The sequence below is a fragment of the Taudactylus pleione genome, unplaced genomic scaffold (assembly GCF_031769625.1).
Source record: "Taudactylus pleione unplaced genomic scaffold, aTauple2 ptg001678l, whole genome shotgun sequence".
NCBI lineage: Eukaryota > Metazoa > Chordata > Amphibia > Anura > Myobatrachidae > Taudactylus > Taudactylus pleione.
Window position 1 is genome coordinate 53,315 of NW_028286075.1, and position 22,555 is coordinate 75,869.

Sequence of the window (22,555 nt, forward strand, 5' to 3'; positions counted from 1 at the left end):
TGCAATCACCATGTAACAACCATGTAATCACCATGTAACAACCATGTAATCACCATGTAACAACCATGTAATCACCATGCAACAACCATGTAATCACCATGTAATCACCATACAATCACCATGTAATCACCATGTAATCACCATGTAATCACCATACAATCACCATGCAATCACCATGTAATCAGTGCTATAGACAGACAATAACCCGGTCATTCCTCTTATGTTAGTCACTCACTAGCCTGGCTGGTTACACATTAGTAAGTAATGATATTGCCTCCTTAGGCAGGAAGAGATCTCTCATATAACTAACAAGGAGTAGCCAAGACCATTTCCCCCAAAATGGGATCAACACTAAAAAGATCTCTAAATCTTCCTTAACCTGATATAAAACTGCATTTTATATTCAGGTACATTACGTAAACATGATGCTGCACATACAACATTTTTTTTAAATAAATCATAAAGGAAAATAAATTGATATAAAATATTGTAAACGTGTTAAGTGGATTATATACGCCATTCATTCTCACAGTATAGCAACGGTTGTATAAAATACCTAAAAAAAAGTAGTAAACTTGATTCAAAGAAAAGGCTTAGCAACATTTTCATAATTTGACATCAAATACAAATCACATTTATTAATGAACACATACCAGAGTTTTTTTATTGTTATTACGCATCAAGAAAATAAATCTTACTCCATACGAAAGCTGCTCGTTTCGATAATACAGACATAAAAATATCGTAATATTTGCTGTAGATGTTCCTAAAATAATGGCCCAAAAACACTATTTTGTGGAGGCGTAGCCCCTGTTATAGAAAAAGTATAATAGTCCTAACTATAAAAGTCTTTATATAATGGCAACTGAAAGGTAATTATTCAGCTGGAGTTAATCACCATAGATTTTCTCACACGGCATGCAGCGGATTCGTTCTGTGCGTCCAGCAGGGGTTACTGGAAACCTTGGGTATAGAGAGTGCAGAGAGGCGCCGGGCACTTTAACGTCTATACCCCAATGGCTGCGGGAGTCATTCAGTTTTTGCAAGAAACAGGATGTAGTCTGGAAGCCGACGGTCTAAATGCCGACCGCCGGCTTCCAGACTCTCTAATCCCGGCGTGGTACTAATGACAGGCGTCAACGCCTGTTAGGCACCCCCCCGGGAGGGTTAGGTTTAGGCTAGGGGAAGGGGGGTTAGGCACCCCCGGGGGGAAGTTAGGTTTAGGCAGCGAGAAGGGAGGATTAGGGTTAGGCACCCGCTCGGGGGACTTAGGTTTAGGCAGCGGGGAAGGGGGGGTTAGGTTTAGGTACTTAGAGGGGGGATTAGGGCTAGGCACTTGCGGGGAAGGTTAGGGTTAGGTAACCCTAAGGGAGGGTAAGGGTGTACAATTAGGTTAGCGATACTTACCTTAGGGACGATCGGGATCTTCACCCTTGCCGGGCTGCCGCTGTCGGGATTTGAACCGCCGGAGCACTATATACCTTAACCAAGGGAGAGGTATACAGGGAGACTGACCCAAACCCTCCTGAGACCAACAGCTACAGCAGCGCACCCATAGTGGAGCGTGAGCGTCTCATATACACGTGGAGGGTAGGCGGAGCAACCAAGATGCACAAAAACCTTATATGGGTTAGGGTCTGGGTCGAAGCTGCCGGGGGAGCGCCTACCTCCCCCCTAAGCTGCATCAACCGGCAGGGTACGCTGGCCTCGTGGCAGCAGAAGCGCCTGCTGCCGATCCCCAGCGTCAGACAATTTGGCCCCAGCTGTCTAGTGAGGATGCGGACGCTCTGGGCCCTGACTGCAGCGGCTTCCATTGTGTCTCCGGAAGCAAGGACTGCCGCGCACAATTACCCGTAGGCGAGGAATCGCCTTACCTGACATCTCCGCGCGTCCGGTTGCAGTCCGGGTCCCAGCCTCGCTGCTAGCAAGCTCAGCCGTGACCGGCTAAAATCACCAGCCCAGTTACTGGTACATGGAGACCCTCAGTACTGCTAACCCACAAAACATGGAAAATAAAACCTAGAATAAAAGCTTAGGAGTCTGAGCAGTCCCGCTACAAAGGTGCGTCTGATCCTGCCGCGCCAAACAAACTGAAGGCCTGTGGCTGGGGCAGGGTATATATGGAGGAGGTCTCGGGGCGCCATGGGAGCTGAAAGCTTTAACTGTTTGGCGTAACACATTTTAGCACCTCAGCTGCTACTTATCACTCACTCTGGGGCGGTTTGGTTGTATTGGGCCGGGGGGGGAGGGGGTCTCATGTTCTGGACATGAACCTTAGGAATGTTAGGGGCCCACGTTACGCGGTAGGTGGGCATGTATTTTTGGCCAAACGTGCTAAGAATCTCATTTGTACTCCGTATTAAAATGAAGAGATTATTTTAATGGTTCTGATTGTCAGTGTTCTTAGTGCTTAGAGTATGCACCTGCTTTTTCCCTTTTTCTGTGAGGTATAAGAGGTCGGCAGGGTCAAAAGATTGACATGGTAAAAAGGTCGACACAGAAAAGGTCCACATGTTTTTTTTTTTACATTTTACACCTAATCCTCCCCCTAGTGTCGACCATTTACCCGTCAACCTATTCACTGTCTACCTTCTGGTGTCTATGTATTGACTGACTATCTACCATCCGTATACCTTCATAGATGGTGGTAATGCCCATAGACTGCAGCCTTCTGGGATGACATAGCGGCCTTTGTCAGTAAGGTAATCAATGTAGCATTTGCTAAATATCCGTGGTCCTTCCTTCTCCTTCGACAAATTGTAGGATAAATTAATTTCCCAGGATCTTAAAGCAGCTCGATGCCTTAGAGCTTCTCCTAGGAAGCAGCCTGACCCTCTCTCCCTGGCACATAGGAAGATAACGGCATACCTTCATAGTAAGTCACGGAAATGTTCTCACATACGGAGCCCCTGGTATGCCTTTATTCAGTCTTCCTTTATAGGTGCTGTTTCCCGGGAGCTTTCGGATTTCTTATTCTAATTACCCCTAATCTCCATGGACCTATCTTGGTGCACACCTTTACCACAGGTAAGAGCGCAGGCCCACCCATTTCTTTTATCTATAACCTAAAAAGCGGCCCCTCCCCCTTTCCGTTTCTCCCCTACCTTAGTATTCTTCTTTACCTATATATGATTTGTTTTATTTTCACTGTATTACATGTTTATTACTGTCCTTTTAATCAGAGGACTATGTCTTCTGCATCTTATTACGTCTTCATCTATTTCTCCATTCTGTCTCTTCTGAATGTTTCGGCGACATATCAAAGTTTTAAAATAAAAATACATCTTAGAATAGACAGGCAGGTATTTTTGGTAAAGCAGTGACTTTTTAATAGCAGCAAACACTGCACCTTAGCATACGTGAGTTTCGGCCTGCACACATACAGGCACATAAAATAACCAAACAAGCATAAAAAAAAGTCTCAGCACTCCTTGTGCTAATGTCTGTGGACCCTCCAGGTCCTGGCACCCTAATGCTAATCACCTATCGCCTGGCTAACTTATCCAGCATCAGGAGCAATGAGCAACAGGTGTGTGAGAGTTTTAAACCCTTCCTGTGCTGCTGACTTCCTGCTGGCTCTGGGCGACCTGGAAAACAAGGAATACCATATCTCCACTTTGAGCTGTGCAGCCCAAAATACCCGGAATTCCAAACTTCTATTGTAACTGCAGAATGTGCTGGTCTGGTTTTCCTCTCCCTTGGAGCTTATCCCACCAGAATGTGGGCAATTCAGGTGATAGACAACCCCTCTCACCACAATATATATATATATATATACAGGTGTGATCTCATAAAGGAGGGAATCCTCACACAACTGGTCAATGGAACCGTAACTGGTAAACCCTACACCTTTCGTCTTTCGACTTCATCAGGTGTACTGTAGGTACCAAAAAAATTTATTGATAACCCATAGGGGTATGATTTACAGGTAATAATCGAAAGTTGGAGGGTATCGCTGTACTTAATCTGATTAATCGCAACCCAATCGGACCCAAATATGATCCAAGTCTGATAATCAAATATCTACTCCTATTGGGTTCATAGTAAGGATCAGAGTTAAGCTCAAATATATTTACAACATTTAGTGAGTCAGCAGTAACTGTCCAAAGCTCTTCAAAAATATTCAAAATCCGCAAAGGACCTTGGTATTCCCTTCTGTGAGAGCACCCACCAACTTTCGATTATTACCTGTGAATCATACCCCTATGGGTCATCAATACATTTCTTTGATACCTACCCCTGATGAAGTCAAAACACGAAAGGTGTAGGGTTTACCAGTTACGGTTCCATTGACCAGTAGTGTGCAGATTCCCTCCCTATTGAGCTCACACCTGTTTAAAGGTGAGGGTGGGTCTAAAAAAAAAAAAAACATCTCCTCTACACTGGCCTTGACTTTTAAATGTTGAACCTATGTTTTTATCAAAAATAAACATATGGTATCTTTCTTAATTGGCCTTTTTGGCCTTCTGGTGGGTGAATTTCTGGTGGAGGGCATATCCACAGAATCCCTCATGGTCTAACATCAAACAGTTCAACAAGAGTACACCTTATGTAAATGTATAGAGGACGGACTTTCACATTCAGGCAACCTGCTAACTCAAACTGTCTTAATTTGATTGCACATAGCGCTCTTTGGAATTTTTTGTGTTTATGTTGTATTGGTTCCTTCTAACAGAGGTTCCGCCTGTAGTGCTGCTTATCTTCTAAGCGCAAAACATACACTAGCTGAAGTACTCTGCGTTGCCCGGGTTTAAATCTTCAAGTCATTAAGTTGTCAATAAGTTGGCTGTAACTGTCAACATTTTAAAAATAAATAGCAGGTCTTCCAACACACCCATGAGGAAAGTTCTGCCTGACGCACACCGCAGTGATGTCCGAATGGGACCCCAACCACTCCATTAGGCATCTTAGACCAATTGCCACCCCTCTGAAGTTTTTATCCATATCCATCCAATGGAAGGCCCAGAACAGGCTCCACGGGTCAACGTTCTGCCCAACGTACTCCAACGGGGTCTTCAACTTTTAAGGCAGAGTGGGCCACATTAAAAAATTTGACGAAGCCGAGGGCCACTAAGCTATACTGCAGTATTTAGACTCCGCCCGCTCCTCCCGCAATTATGACCCATAACTGCCCCCTTCTACAATTTTAATTATGTCCCATAACTGCCCCCCTCTGCAGTGCCCCTTATACAGTGCCCCCGGTAGTGATACCCCCTATGCAGTGCCCCCAGTAGTGGTCCCCCTTATGCAGGTCACAGTAGAGATACCCCCTATGCAGTGCCCCTTATACAGTGCCCCCTGTAGTGGTCCTCCTTATTCAGTGCCCCCAGTAGTGGCTCTCCCTATGCAGTGCCCCTTATATAGTGCCCCCAGTAGTAGTAACCCCTATGCAGTTCCCCCAGTAGTGGTCCCCCCCTATGCAGTGCCCTTTATATAGTGCCGCCAGTAGTAGTCCCCTCCTATGCAGTGCCTCCCTACCCCCCACCCCCTCAGCAATGCAGACAAAGACACGCATGTAAAAAAACAAAACATAAAACACCTGAATCCCTGCTCCGGCTCCCGCTGCTGTCCTCTCCTCCGTCCTCTCGGGCCGGCTCGCTATGCATTATGGGAGAGACGTCATTACGTCTCTCCCATCGCCCACTGTGGGAGCCGGAAGATGGTGCTCATGAGTGAGCTCCAGCCCGTCTCCTGCAGTGGGTGCAGCAGCCAATGAGAGTCTGTCTGACTCTCATTGGCTGGCTGGTAAAACAAACACACAGCCGCCAGGGTCGCCAGCGATGTGCTTGTTTCTGTGTGTAGTGCAGACTGCACTCACTGCGATCTGCACTACAGTAACCATCGGCAGGGCACGGGGAACGGCGCCGCGGGCCATGGGTTGAAGACCCCTGCCGTAAAACACCAGTTCTCTATACCAGAGGTTCCCAAAACAGCAAGTGCTTGGAATGTCAGGGGAAAAGCTATTAAGGACAAGAACTAAAAATACCATTGATGTCATTCCATGGACTAGTGATTATGCTGTGCCAGCCCTGTTATTCACCAAGCCCTTTGGCCAATTGTGGCTTCGGGCTGAGAATTACCAAAAGTACGCCCTATGGCAGCCTTCAAGAGTGGTAGTAACCTTAGAGACAGACTTGTACATACATTACAGGACGCCTAATGTGTACCATAAACCGGCAGGATGCTATAAATGCAATAACTGCGCAACCTTTAGATATAGGATTTATGGCAAAAAATGTAAACATCCAATTTCCATATAGAATATGACATGAGACGTGCTTATATGTACCACTACACATGTGATATTTATCATTATCTGTCCCTGTAGGCTGTACCATATTGGCAAATTCCGTGAGAGGATGAACCACACAGATCAGCAGGGAAAGAATCGGACCTACCAGTGGCTGGACATGCCTTGGACCTACCAGTGGCTGGACATACCTTGGACCTACCAGTGGCTGGACATACCTTGGACCTACCAGTGGCTGGACATGCCTTGGACCTACCAGTGGCTGGACATGCCTTGGACCTACCAGTGGCTGGACATACCTTGGACCTACCAGTGGCTGGATATGCCTTGGACCTACCAGTGGCTGGACATACCTTGGACCTACCAGTGGCTGGACATGCCTTGGACCTACCAGTGGCTGGACATGCCATGGACCTACAAGTGGCTGGACATACCTTGGACCTACCAGTGGCTGGACATGCCTTGGACCTACCAGTGGCGGGACATACCTTGGACCTACCAGTGGCTGGACATACCTTGGACCTACCAGTGGCTGGACATACCTTGGCATCACTTAAATACATGATAATCGATCATATCCCTGAATCACCCAGGGGTAGTAACAAGGCTAAAATGTTATTAATAAAAGAAGCCAAGTGGATCTTTAGGCTGGATTCTATGGCCCCAAAGGGGCTTAATGATAAAAATTATTTATAAATCTATCTATATATCCATCTATCTATCTATCTCATGTCTAATATCTACCTATATATCCATCTATCTATCTCATATATATCTAATATCTATCTCATTTATCTAATATCTATCTCTCATATCTATCTATTTCATATCTATCTATCCATCTCATATCTACCTATATATCTATCTCTCATATATATCTAATATCCATCTATCTCATATCCATCTATCTAATATCTATCTCATATATATCTAATATCTATCTATCTCATATCTATCTTTCTATCTCATATATATCTAATATCTACCTATTTATATATCCATCTATCTCATATCTACCTATATATCCATCTATCTCATATATATCTAATATCTATCTATCTCATATCTATCTATCTCATATCTACCTATATATCCATCTACCTCTCATATACTGTATATCTAATATCTATCTATCTCTCATATATATCTAATATCTATCTCATATCTATCTATCTAATATCTATCTCATATCTGTCTATCTCATATCTATCTATATATATTTCCATCTATCTATCTCATATATATCTAATATCTCTCTCTCATATCTATCTATCTATCTCATATCTATCTATATATATCTAATATCTATCTATCTCATATCTATCTCTCTCGTATCTATATCATATCTATCTATCTCATATCTCTCATATCTATCTATCTCATATCTATCTCATATATATCTAATATCTATCTATCTATCTATCTCATATCTATCTCTCTCGTATCTATATCATATCTATCTATCTCATATCTATCTCATATCTATCTCATATCTATCTATCTCATATCTATATCATATCTATCTATCTCATATCTATCTATCTCATATCTATCTAATATCTATCTCATATCTATCTATCTCATATCTATCTCATATCTATATCATATCTATCTATCTCATATCTATATCATATCTATCTATCTCATATCTGTCTCATATCTATCTATCTCATATCTGTCTCATATCTATCTATCTCATATCTCTCTCATATCTATCTATCTCATATCTATATCATATCTATCTATCTCATATCTATCTCATATCTATCTATCTCATATCTATCTAATATCTATCTCATATCTATCTCATATCTATCTATCTCATATCTATCTCATATCTATATCATATCTATCTATCTATCTCATATCTATATCATATCTATCTATCTCATATCTGTCTCATATCTATCTATCTCATATCTCTCTCATATCTATCTATCTTATATCTATATATCTCATATCTATATCATATCTATCTATCTCATATCTATATCATATCTATCTATCTATCTCATATCTATATCATATCTATCTATCTCATATCTATATCATATCTATCTATCTAATATCTATATCATATCTATCTATATCATATCTATCTATCTATCTCATATCTATCTATCTATCTCATATCTATCTATCTCATTATCTATCTATCTCATATCTATCTATCTTATATCTATCTCATATCTATATCATATCTATCTATCTCATATCTATATCATATCTATCTATCTCATATCTATCTCATATCTATCTATCTCATATCTATCTATCTCATATCTATATCATATCTATCTATCTCATATCTATATCATATCTATCTATCTCATATCTATCTCATATCTATCTATCTCATATCTATATCATATCTATCTAATATCTATCTCATATCTATCTATCTCATATCTATCTATCTTATATCTATCTATCTCATATCTATATCATATCTATCTATCTCATATCTATCTCATATCTATCTATCTCATATCTATATCATATCTATCTCATATCTATCTATCTTATATCTATGTATCTCATATCTATATCATATCTATATCATATCTATCTATCTCATATCTATATCATATCTATCTATCTCATATCTATCTCTCTCGTATCTATATCATATCTATCTATCTCATATCTCTCATATCTATCTATCTCATATCTATCTCATATATATCTAATATCTATCTATCTATCTCATATCTATCTCTCTCGTATCTATATCATATCATATCTATCTATCTCATATCTATCTCATATCTATCTATCTATCTCATATCTATATCATATCTATCTATCTCATATCTATCTCATATCTATATCATATCTATCTATCTCATATCTATCTAATATCTATATCATATCTATCTATATCATATCTATCTATCTCATATCTATCTATCTATCTTATATCTATCTCATATCTATCTATCTCATATCTATATCATATCTATCTATCTCATATCTATCTATCTCATATCTATCTATCTATCTCATATCTATATCATATCTATCTCATATCTATCTATCTCATATCTATATCATATCTATCTATCTCATATCTATCTATCTCATATCTATCTATCTCATATCTATATCATATCTATCTATCCATATCTATATCATATCTATCTATCCCATATCTATATCATATCTATCTATCTCATATCTATATCATATCTATCTCATATCTATCCCATATCTATCTATCTCATATCTATCTATCTTATATCTATCTCATATCTATATCATATCTATCTATCCCATATCTATATCATATCTATCTATCTCATATCTATCTATCTATCTCATATCTATATCATATCTATCTCATATCTATCTATCTCATATCTATATCATATCTATCTATATCATATCTATCTATCTCATATCTATCTATCTAATATCTATATCATATCTATCTATCCCATATCTATATCATATCTATCTATCCCATATCTATATCATATCTATCTATCTCATATCTATCTCATATCTATCTATCTCATATCTATATCATATCTATCCCATATCTATCCCATATCTATCTCATATCTATCTATCTTATATCTATCTCATATCTATATCATATCTATCTATCTCATATCTATCTATCTCATATCTATCTATATCATATCTATCTATCTCATATCTATATCATATCTATCTATCTCATATCTATATCATATCATATCTATCTATCTCATATCTATCTATCTATCTCATATCTATATCATATCTATCTATCTCATATCTATATCATATCTATCTATCTCATATCTATCTATCTATCTCATATCTATCTATATCATATCTATCAATCTCATATCTATCTCATATCTATCAATCTCATATCTATCTCTCTCGTATCTATATCATATCTATCTATCTAATATCTATCTATCTCATATCTATCTCATATCAATCTCATATCTATCTCATATCTATCTCTCTCGTATCTATATCATATCTATCTAATATCTATCTATCTCATATCTATCAATCTCATATCTATCAATCTCATATCTATCAATCTCATATCTATCAATCTCATATCTATCTATCTCATATCTATCTATCTCATATCTATCTCATATCTATATCATATCTATCTATCTCATATCTATATCATATCTATCTATCTCATATCTATCTATCTCATATCTATATCATATCTATCTCATATCTATCTCATATCTATATCATATCTATCAATCTCATATCTATCTCATATCTATCAATCTCATATCTATCTCATATCTATCTCTCTCGTATCTATATCATATCTATCTATCTAATATCTATCTATCTCATATCTATCTCATATCAATTTCATATCTATCTCATAGCTATCTATCTCATATCTATCTCTCTCGTATCTATATCATTTCTATCTATCTAATATCTATCTATCTCATATCTATCTCATATCTATCAATCTCATATCTATCTATCTCATATCTATCTCATATCTATCTCATATCTATCTATCTCATATCTATCTCATATCTATCTCATATCTATCTATCTCATATCTATATCATATCTATCCATCTCATATCTATCTCATATCTATCTATCTATCTCATATCTATATCATATCTATCTATCTAATATCTATCTCATATCTATCTATCTCATATCTATCTCATATCTATCTATCTCATATCTATCTATCTCATATCTATATCATATCTATCTATCTCATATCTGTCTCATATCTATCTATCTCATATCTATCTATCTCATATCTATCTCATATCTATCTCATATCTATCTATCTCATATCTATATCATATCTATCTATCTCATATCTATATCATATCTATCTATCTCATATCTATATCATATCTATCTATCTCATATCTATCTATCTCATATCTATATCATATCTATCTATCTCATATCTATCTATCTCATATCTATCTATCTCATTATCTATCTATCTCATTATCTATCTATCTCATATCTATATCATATCTATCTATCTATCTCATATCTATCTCATATCTATATCATATCTATCTATCTATCTCATATCTATCTATCTATCTATCTATCTATCTATCTATCTATCTATCTATCTATCTATCTATCTATCTATCTATCTATCTCATATCTATATCATATCTATCTATCTCACATCTATCTATCTATCTATCTATCTATCTATCTATCTCATATCTATCTCTGATCCCTTTGCTAATATCGGGTAAGACCTGAAACTTGCTGCCTATCGCTGCTCCCAGACTGACCCATATGGAGCAATTTTGCAACTAAAAATATTGCTACATCTCAGAGATTTACCCAAAAGGTCTCCTGGTTGTAATAGCTGCCTGTACTGATTAAATGGGGATGAATACTCAACAAGAAGAAAATGTACCTGAAATATAGTTTAATAACTTTGTGACTGATATATTTCTATTTCTTTCTCTTTCTTTGGAGGACTCTGATGATGAATGTGTGACGGGTGTATATTTACTAAAGTGTGGGTTTTTAGAAGTGGAGATGTTGCCCATAGCAACCAATCAGATTCTACTTATCATTTATCTAGCACCTTCTAGAAGATAGTAGCTAGAATCTGTGAACACAGAAACGACCAGGGGTGGCTCCTGAACATCTGCATCTCGGAAAAGAACACAAGGAACTTCACCATTCAGACTGAGAGAAATAGTAGCACCAACATCTGCAAATGATGGAGGAAAAGTATACTGTGCACTTACTGTACAAAATGGATGGCCCAAATCACTATAGTAACTGTGTATAATGAATGCCAGCCATCGGTGATAACACCCCATTACCAGGAATGCAGAAGACTTCTGCCTCTGGTGGTTAGATTGTGAATTGCAACACATGAAGTCTTACCTTCCCAGAAGTCAATATAAGTTTGTCAAAGATATAATGAAAATCGTCCTCAGTGAGGTTCCCTTCATTCTTCAAGATTTCATGGTGGAGAGAGGTAGGAGAAATGCATAAATCAGGGTATATTTCATCCAGAGAAGACACTGCTTCCAACACTCCCCGTCCTTCAGTAGTATCATGTAAAGCTCTAACAGCTGTGGGGTCCTTTGTGCTACAGTTACTCCCCAAGAGTTCAAAAGTCTGCTCAGTCTCTGATACAGAAGGCAGGTCCAATGTGCGCACATCTGGAGAAGAGGTAGAACAAGCTGCCTTCTCACCTTCCCCAATCTGTATGGTGTCAGCGACCTCCTTTGTAGACAGACACTCTGGACCAGTGCACCCTAACCCTGAAATACAGCTTTCTGCCTCTGGCCCATTGTTTCCTGTGCTGATTTCACCTTCCTGGAGGCTGTCATTACCGGTCTGATCTCCGGGCTCCTGACTGCTGATCTTTTCCCTCTTACTATTTTCAGCTTTGGATTTGTTGCTCTCATTGCTTTGTGGACATGCAAAATATCTGTAGGCTGCACGGAACCTCTCTAGAATGTACTCATAGACCATCTGGCTGTTGAGACTCCTTGCGACATTCCTCTTCAGTGCAAAAGGATCTAAAAAGAAGATGACATAAATCAAATGTTTGCTGTATACTGTTCCCTGGGTAGTTACATATATTTAATTATCATAAAGTTACTTATTTGTCTTCATTTTTAACTGATAAAAAAAAGGCTATGCACCAAACACATTGTGCTCCCTCTGTGAAGAACCGACCCTCAGGATTAACTAAGACGGGAAGAAACCTACTTGAATTTGCCCATAACTTGCCATGTCCTCCTAGACTGAAGGTTATTTGCCATTAACAGCTGGAACCCAAAATATTTATGTGACCCATTGTTCAACTGACTAACTTCTACAATAATGAATATATTTCATTGGATGGATATTAAGACATTTTCTTAGGGAACCTGGAGCACTTTGATGCTGTTGAAGCTATAATATAAGTGTTCTGTCTCTAGCCCTGAGCCTTTATCTCTCTGTTCCCACCACTGCTAATCCCTGTGATACCAAAAAACCAGTAACCCAGCAGTAAGTCTCAGATGTAACCCAACAGTAAGTCTCAGAGGTAACCCAGCAGTAAGTCTCAGATGTAACCCAGCAGTAAGTCTCACATGTAACCCAACAGTAAGTCTCAGATGTAACCCAACAGTAAGTCTCAGATGTAACCCAGCAGTAAGTCTCAGATGTAACCCAACAGTAAGTCTCAGATGTAACCCAGCAGTAAGTCTCAGATGTAACCCAACAGTAAGTCTCAGATGTAACCCAGCAGTAAGTCTCAGATGTAACCCAACAGTAAGTCTCAGATGTAACCCAACAGTAAGTCTCAGATGTAACCCAACAGTAAGTCTCAGCTGTAACCCAACAGTAAGTCTCAAATGTAACCCAGCAGTAAGTCTCAGATGTAACCCAGCAGTAAGTCTCAGATGTAACCCAACAGTAAGTCTCAGATGTAACCCAGCAGTAAGTCTCAGATGTAACCCAACAGTAAGTCTCAGATGTAACCCAACAGTAAGTCTCAGATGTAACCCAACAGTAAGTCTCAGATGTAACCCAACAGTAAGTCTCAGATGTAACCCAACAGTAAGTCTCAGATGTAACCCAACAGTAAGTCTCAGATGTAACCCAGCAGTAAGTCTCAGATGTAACCCAAGAATAAGTCTCAGATGTAACCCAGCAGTAAGTCTCAGATGTAACCCAACAATAAGTCTCAGATGTAACCCAGCAGTAAGTCTCAGATGTAACCCAACAGTAACCCAGCAGTAAGTCTCAGATGTAACCCAACAATAAGTCTCAGATGTAACCCAGCAGTAAGTCTCAGATGTAACCCAACAGTAACCCAGCAGTAAGTCTCAGATGTAACCCAGCAGTAAGTCTCAGATGTAACCCAACAGTAAGTCTCAGATGTAACCCAGCAGTAAGTCTCAGATGTAACCCAGCAGTAAGTCTCAGATAAGCACTCATGTCTCTATGACATAAAACATTAGGCTACATGTTGTATTACCTGGGTGTATTGCAAACTAAAGAGGTAGAAGTCTCTAGCTGGGTACACACTTACCAATTCTTCTGCCGATGTGTCTGCGCTCACATCACAACTGGGCGGGCATCTGAATTTTACCTACTCAGTTGAGATGTCAATCACCGCTGGGTCCTTGCAGCAAGTGTATGGGCGGTCAGCGGATACAGATATATCGCCAACGGCTGTGCTGCACAATATGTCTGCGAATTACGTTGTCGTTCACAGACAAATCAGGGGTACACAACCACTGACGTGCTCGCAATATATCGACCGTTTGATTGAGTGTGTACTCAGCATTTACTTCGCTTTTTTCCTTTTAATAAAAGAGTCAGCAAGAACGTTAATATAAAATGTCGATGTATTTTGTCCGTTCTACATTGGCCCATATTAGTCACAGGATACAAATTGTTTGTTGTAGGAATTTTGGGGGGATTAATCAAAATATAGTTCTTTAGTTGAACAGCACCATGTCTTAATTACAAAAAAGCAGATGACAAAAAAACCCGTTGTCACCAGTGATTGCAAACAAATTATTTCAATTTTGTTAATAGAGTAATAAATGAGAAATTGTAGCACAAGAGAGGACAGATGGAACGTGACCCAAGACTCGGGACTTCTGTGCTTGTATGTAGGTCTACAGCCCAGGATCCTAAAAAACATCTACTGTGCAAATTAACTGGATGCGTTAGTGCATAAAATGGGAAATGGGCTGCAAGAAAAACACAATGTACACTAGTGGCCAATATCGTGGAAACCTTCTGGAAAATGTTTTTTTTTTAATTGAGTTTATTTATAAAACTTTTTTCACATCAAAAACTCAATACAAGAAACAAAATCCCCCCACCCCTATGAACCCCCCCACAGTAAACAGCCGTTTACATATAGTCTCATTAATACCAATGCACAGTCAAATCCGATATATAAGTAATACAGAACAAAATATCCGCACAGAAGAAATCTCAGCTATTCAATGTAGCAGAAAAGTCATAAACAAAAACTCAGAATATCAAGACATTATTATTCTGCCGTCTCGCTGGTCGCTAACCCATCAGCATCTGAAATCCCGCCACCTCCAGTAACATAATGGGAAGATGAGATCCATGGGCCCCAGATACGCGCATATTTGAGAATACAGTTACGCCTACTATATAAAAAACGTTCATGCCCCACCACTTCATTCATCACCCCACACCATTCAGCAAAAGTAGGGCCCCTAGATGCCATCCACGTACGGGCAATACAAACCTTTGCCAGAGTCATTGCATTAATCACATACTGGACGTCAAACTATTAGCCCTGTCCACAAGACCCAATCCAAAAATACACATTTTAGGGGACAAAATGGGGATACCACATTCCGTGTTGGTGACACAGTTAGTGACTTGGGACCAAAGAAAATGTTTGTTTTTAAGATTTCTTTGCGTATAACTACATTATTTTTAAAGAAAAGCCTATGAAGGTATATATCACTGGAAAGATAATTTAATACACAATATAATGCAGTTCACCGCAAATAATTATCTTTATTACATAAATAGTTATCATACCTCACTTTGGATTTGATTGATTCACACCAGGATAGAGGGTCCTTCTCTTATACTTGTGGGCACTCTCACACCAGGATAGAGGGTCCTTCTCTCATACTTGTGGGCACTCTCACACCAGGATAGAGGGTCCTTCTCTTATACTTGTGGGCACTCTCACACCAGGATAGAGGGTCCTTCTCTTATAATTGTGGGCACTCTCACACCAGGATAGAGGGTCCTTCTCTTATACTTGTGGGCACTCTCACACCAGGATAGAGGGTCCTTCTCTTATACTTGTGGGCACTCTCACACCAGGATAGAGGGTCCTTCTCTTACTCTTGTGGGCACTCTCACACCAGGATAGAGGGTCCATGTCTTATACTTGTGGGCACTCTCACACCAGGATAGAGGGTCCTTGTCTTATACTTGTGGGCACTCTCACACCAGGATAGAGGGTCCTTCTCTTACTCTTGTGGGCACTCTCACACCAGGATAGAGGGTCCTTCTCTTATACTTGTGGGCACTCTCACACCAGGATAGAGGGTCCTTGTCTTATACTTGTGGGCACTCTCACACCAGGATAGAGGGTCCTTGTCTTATACTTGTGGGCACTCTCACACCAGGATAGAGGGTCCTTCTCTTATACTAGTGGGCACTCTCACACCAGGATAGAGGGTCCTTGTCTTATACTTGTGGGCACTCTCACACCAGGATAGAGGGTCCTTGTCTTATACTTGTGGGCACTCTCACACCAGGATAGAGGGTCCTTCTCTTATACTTGTGGGCACTCTCACACCAGGATAGAGGGTCCTTCTCTTACTCTTGTGGGCACTCTCACACCAGGATAGAGGGTCCTTCTCTTATACTTGTGGGCACTCTCACACCAGGATAGAGGGTCCTTCTCTTATACTTGTGGGCACTCTCACACCAGGATAGAGGGTCCTTCTCTTATACTTGTGGGCACTCTCACACCAGGATAGAGGGTCCTTCTCTTATACTTGTGGGCACTCTCACACCAGGATAGAGGGTCCTTCTCTTATACTTGTGGGCACTCTCACACCAGGATAGAGGGTCCTTGTCTTATACTTGTGGGCACTCTCACACCAGGATAGATGGTCCTTCTCTTATACTTGTGGGCACTCTCACACCAGGATAGAGGGTCCTTCTCTTATACTTGTGGGCACTCTCACACCAGGATAGAGGGTCCTTCTCTTATAATTGTGGGCACTCTCACACCAGGATAGAGGGTCCTTCTCTTATACTTGTGGGCACTCTCACACCAGGATAGAGGGTCCATGTCTTATACTTGTGGGCACTCTCACACCAGGATAGAGGGTCCTTGTCTTATACTTGTGGGCACTCTCACACCAGGATAGAGGGTCCTTCTCTTATACTTGTGGGCACTCTCACACCAGGATAGAGGGTCCTTCTCTTATACTTGTGGGCACTCTCACACCAGGATAGAGGGTCCTTCTCTTATACTTTGTGTACTATTGCTAATATATATGCTCCTAACCAAAACCAACATGCCTTTTTTACTAAATTAGATGCTCTTCTATCCTGTAAGCGACAAGGCCCCTCTTATTTTATCAGGGGACTTTAATGCAGCCCTTAAACCTACATTGGATAGATCTACCTCGTGGGTCACCAACTCCAACATGGCGGATCTCCGCAATTCTAAAGCTATCCTTGATCTCATGTTGTCCCAGATTCTCTGAGACTTCTGGCGGAGCTGGGAACCCCTAACTCGAGATTACACATTTTTTTTTGTAAGTACATAACTCCTAGTCCAGCATAGATATGATTTGGCTCAGCCATGACCTAGCCCTCTGCCTCATAAATGTTCAGGTCTATCCCTTGATCTGGTCTGACCACGCACCTATCGGGTATCATGGACCGTCCACGTCCATTGACATGGCGTATGAATGACGCTCTCTCCTTTACAATCAAGGCGTGGTAATACAACTTAATGAGCTCCTTACGGATTACTTTCACTTAAATGCCTTCCCAGATACCTCCCCTACGACTATCTGGATAGCCCATAAGGCTGTACTGAGGGGGCATCTAATTAGCATGGCCTCCAAAATCAAGAGATATTTATTAACCCGTGCTAATGCCCTCTATTAAACCTAACAACTAGAGACCCAACATAAGCAATCTCTTCACCCTTCTCTCCTGAAAGAGCAGTTACTGTTCTCCCAATACACGAAGAGAGTGGTAAGGTGGATAACATCTTGGCATCTAGACTTCGTTCAATGTGGACCCACAAGAATATTCTCATGATCAAACACTCTAAGAATCACTTTCTTCATGACCCTGCCGCCATTCGCTGTGAATTCCAAAACTACTAGAGCAGATTATATAACTTGCAGTCTGCCTCCTCCCCCTCCTCTGTCCCATCTCCTAAAATAGCAATCCAAAGCTTCCTTGTGTGCAAATGCTAGGAGTTTAGGAAATAAAATCTCTGAACTAATTGCAATAATGACAAGGTATGATCTGGATATTGTGGCTATGACTGGGACACAGCTATACCGGGATATACTTTATTTAGGAAGGACAGAATGGGAAGAATAGGAGGAGTAGCAATGTATATCAAGGAAAACAGGAGATATGGTAAGAACTTACCTTTATTATCTCCGTTTCTACGAAGTCCTTAGGGTCCACAGGGATACCTTGGGGTATAGGTCTTGGCTCCACAGCCATGGGCACCACAGAGTTAAAGATGTCCTCCCAGGATGCACTGGGCCCCATCCTATACCCCGCTCCCAGGCCAAGGCACCTCAGTTTTAGTATCAAGCCATAGGCCGGGAGAGAGGAAAAAGGAAGAAGAAAGTCTGGAACACACAAGATTCACATTCTCATAGAAAAGGGAGACAGAAACTGGTGACCAGAACAACACCCTACGGAAGCACAGGGCGTCAGGGCGGGCGCCCTGTGGACCCTAAGGACTTCGTAGAAACGGAGATAACAAAGGTAAGTTCTTACCATATCTCCTGTTTTCTACCTCAGGGTCCTTAGGGATCCACAGGGATACCTTGGGGATGTCCCAAAGCAGTATCCTTCAAGGGAGGGGACGCTCCTGTGCCGAGAGGAGAATCCGCCGCCCGAAGGAAGCATCCTGAGAAGCAAATGTGTCAAAGGCGTAATGCTTGACGAAAGTATGGACAGAGGACCACGTGGCCGCCTTACAAAGCTGAAGAGCTGAGGCTGCCCACGAAGGTCCCACAGATCTTGTAGAATGAGCTTTCACAGAGGGTGGCACTGGGAGTCCCTCGTGAGTGTATGCCTCAGAGATCGCCATGCAGATCCAGCGTGCCAAAGTCTGTTTATTGGCAGGCCAACCCCTCCTATGAAATCCATATAGGACGAACAAAGAGTCCGATTTTCTCAAAGAACTGGTACGGTCCACGTAAATCCGCAGAGCCCGTACCACATCCAAAGAAGCCTCACCAGCTGAGAGATCAGATGAATTAAAGGCTGGGACCACAATTTCCTCGTTAATGTGGAAACTAGACACTACTTTAGGAAGGAATTCGGGACGGGTACGAAGTACCGCCCTGTCCGACTGAAAAATTAGAAATGGGGGACGACACGAAAGAGCCCCCAAATCCGACACCCTTCTGGCTGAAGCAATAGCCAAAAGGAACACTGTTTTTGCCGTAAGCCATTTCAGATCCACAGAACCCAGAGGTTCAAATGGAGGATCCTGTAGCGCCTTCAGAACCACAGCCAGATCCCATGGAGCTACCGGATGGACATAGGGAGGATGGATGCGAAGGACACCCTGCATAAAGGTACGGATATCAGGCCGCGTGGCAATCCTTCGTTGAAACAAAACCGACAGGGCAGAAACATGCACCTTCAGTGAAGCAAGGCGTAGACCTAATCCAAGCCTGCCTGAAGGAAAGCCAACACTCTCAATATTCTAAACTCGTGAGGATCGTACGCTTTAGGGCGACACCACTCAAAATAGGTATGCCACATCCTGTGGTAAATTCTAGCTGAAGCCGGCTTACGAGCATGTAACATGGTATTGACCACCGCTCTAGAGAAACCCTTGGACCTCAAGAGGGAAGCCTGAAGAGCCACACCGTCAAAGATAGCCGATTTAGGTCGGGTAGAGACAAGGAACCTGAGACAATAGGTCCGGCCTCTGAGCTAACAGCCAAGGAGTGTCGATGGATAGACACTGGAGATCCGAGTACCAACTCCTTCTGGGCCACGCAGGGGCCACCAGCAGGATCTTGCCTCCTTCCTGCCTGAACTTTCCAATTACTCGAGGCAGCAGGGAGAATGGAGGAAACAGGTACGCGAATTGGAAGTTCCATCGTGCCGACAGAGCGTCCACCAGGAGAGCTCCTGTGTCTCTTGTTCGGGATCCGTACGCCCACAGCTTGCGGTTGTGTCTGGAGGCCATGAGGTCTATTTCGGGAAGACCCCACTTGTCCACCAGGAGTTGGAACACCTCCTGGTAAAGAGACCATTCCCCCGGGTGTACATCGTGGCGGCTGAGGAAGTCCGCCTCCCAGTTCAGCACACCCGGAATGAAGGTGGCCGAAATGGCCGGCAGATTGCCTTCTGCCCAAGTCAGAATGCGGGACACCTCCCTTAGAGCCGCTTGGCTTCGAGTTCCTGCCTGACGATTTAGGTAAGCCACCGTGGTGGCGTTGTCTGACTGAACCTGCACAGGTTTCCCTAGCAGGAACGGTCTTGCCTGCTGCAGCGCCCTGAACACTGCTCGAATTTCCAATATATTGATTGGCAGGTTCGATTCCTCCGACGTCCACCGTCCCTGGAAGACGTGTGGGCCTGTCACAGCGCCCCAGCCCCGAAGGCAAGCATCCGTTGTTAGAAGGACCCAATCCGAAATCCAAAACGGACGTCCCCTGCTGAGATGAGACTTTTGTAACCACCACGTCAAAGACAGGCGCACTTCCAGAGTGAGCCTGATCATCTGCGTCTTTATTCGACAGGGATTTCTGTCCCATCTGGACAGGATCAACATTTGTAGAGTCCTGGAGTGGAACTGGGCATACTCCACCATGTCGAACGTTGACACCATGGATCCCAGTAATTTCATCGCCGAGAGAAGAGACCCTCGGCGACTGCTTAGAACATTGCGTATCTTGGACTGCAACAGGGCTATCTTTTCCTCCGTCAAAAAGATCCTCTGTTGCTGAGAGTCCAACAATGCCCCGAGATGGACTATTCTCTGAGAAGGAATTAGAGAGGACTTCTTCCAATTCACTATCCAGCCGTGAGCCTGCAATACCGATATTGTCAGTTGTAGATGGCTGCAAAGGACTTGTGGCGACCCTGCCAACAACAGAAGGTCGTCCAAGTAAGGTAACAGGCGAACTCCCTGCAACCGCAGGTGTGCCGCCATGGCCGCCATTACTTTTGTGAACACCCGAGGAGCCGTGGAAAGGCCAAACGGTAGGGCCTGAAACTGGTAATGGAGGTCCAACACTGTAAATCTGAGGTAACGCTGATGAACCCTGGCAATGGGGATATGCAGGTAAGCATCCTGAATATCCAGGGACACCATAAAATCCCCAGGCTGCATAGCTAAAACAATAGAACGCAGAGTCTCCATCCGGAACCGAGGGACCCTTAAAAACTTGTTCAGGGACTTGAGGTTGAGTATAGGTCGGTATGATCCATTTGGTTTTTGAACCAGAAAAAGGTTGGAGTAATATCCGGTCCGTCTCAGGGATAACGGAACAGGTTCTATTACTCCCATTTGAAGCATAGAATGCACCGACTCTTGGATCGCTAGAGCCTTCGTTGAATCTGAAGGACCTGCTGTTACAAAGAACTGATGAGGAGGCCTTCTGCGGAAGGAGAGGGCATATCCTTGAGATACCACCTCCCGTACCCAAGTGTCTGTGGTGGTTTTGAACCAACACTGGGCGTATTGCAGAAGCCGGCCTCCCACCCTGGGATCCCCCAAGGGGAGGCCCAACCCGTCAGGCTGAGGGTTTGTCGTCCGGCTTGGCAGCTGGACGTCTGGTACTCCAAGCTTGCTTCTTGGTCTTAGCGGTCTTTTTTGGACCTGAAGGTCTCGGAAAGGACTGAACCCTAGGTTTTCCCGGAGGGCGATAGGGCCGAAAGGATGGATTTTTAGACCCAGACAGAGTCGGGGCTGAGGGTAGACACGCAGATTTGGCAGCTGCCAACGTGTCTACTATTTTGTCCAAGGCTGGTCCAAACAGGACCTGTCCATTGTAGGGTAAGCATTCCAAGCCTTTCTTGGATTCAGCGTCTGCCCTCCACGAAACGTAACCACAAGGAGCGTCGAGCGGCCACAGCCGCCGCAGAAATCCTAGAAGTAAGCAGGCTCAAGTCCAAAGCTGCTTCGTTAATGTACGTAGCGGAATCCCGAAGGTTACCCACTAACATAACCTGTTCGCTGGTACCCTCAGAAGCGAATGATGCCTCCAAAGCGTCCATAGCCTGGGCCATCCAGCAGACAGCCATAGCTGGTCTAGATGCTCCTCCAGCAAGGGAATAGATGGACTTAAGACACACCTCCACCTTACGGTCTGTAGTATCCGTCAGAGAAGACATAGACGGCATAGGCAAAGTTGCGCTCTTTACTAAGCGCGTAACGTGAGAATCCACCTGAGGAGGAGACTCCCATTTAGTGAAGTAATCTTCCGCAAAGGGATAAGTACGTGCCAGACGCTTGTGAGGTTGAAATCTTTTTCCTGGAAATTTCCAGGCCTCCTCCATGTGATCAACTAGCTGACCAGATAGAGGGAAAACTGCTGCAGCTCCTTTAACCTCTTTAAAATA

At 42.2% G+C, this 22,555-nt stretch overlaps 1 protein-coding gene across 1 annotated transcript in view; it reads right to left on the reverse strand.

The window, feature by feature from the left end:
- Positions 1 to 22,555, reverse strand: part of LOC148439591 (terminal uridylyltransferase 4-like) — a gene marked incomplete at its 3' end in the record, with an annotated part of 394,965 nt that overhangs the window by 14,640 nt on the left and 357,770 nt on the right. Inside the window, exon 13 of the mRNA XM_088464538.1 lies at positions 12,125 to 12,768. Within this exon, the coding sequence (XP_088320664.1) occupies positions 12,125 to 12,768 (644 nt within the window). The remainder of the gene's footprint in view (positions 1 to 12,124; positions 12,769 to 22,555) is intronic.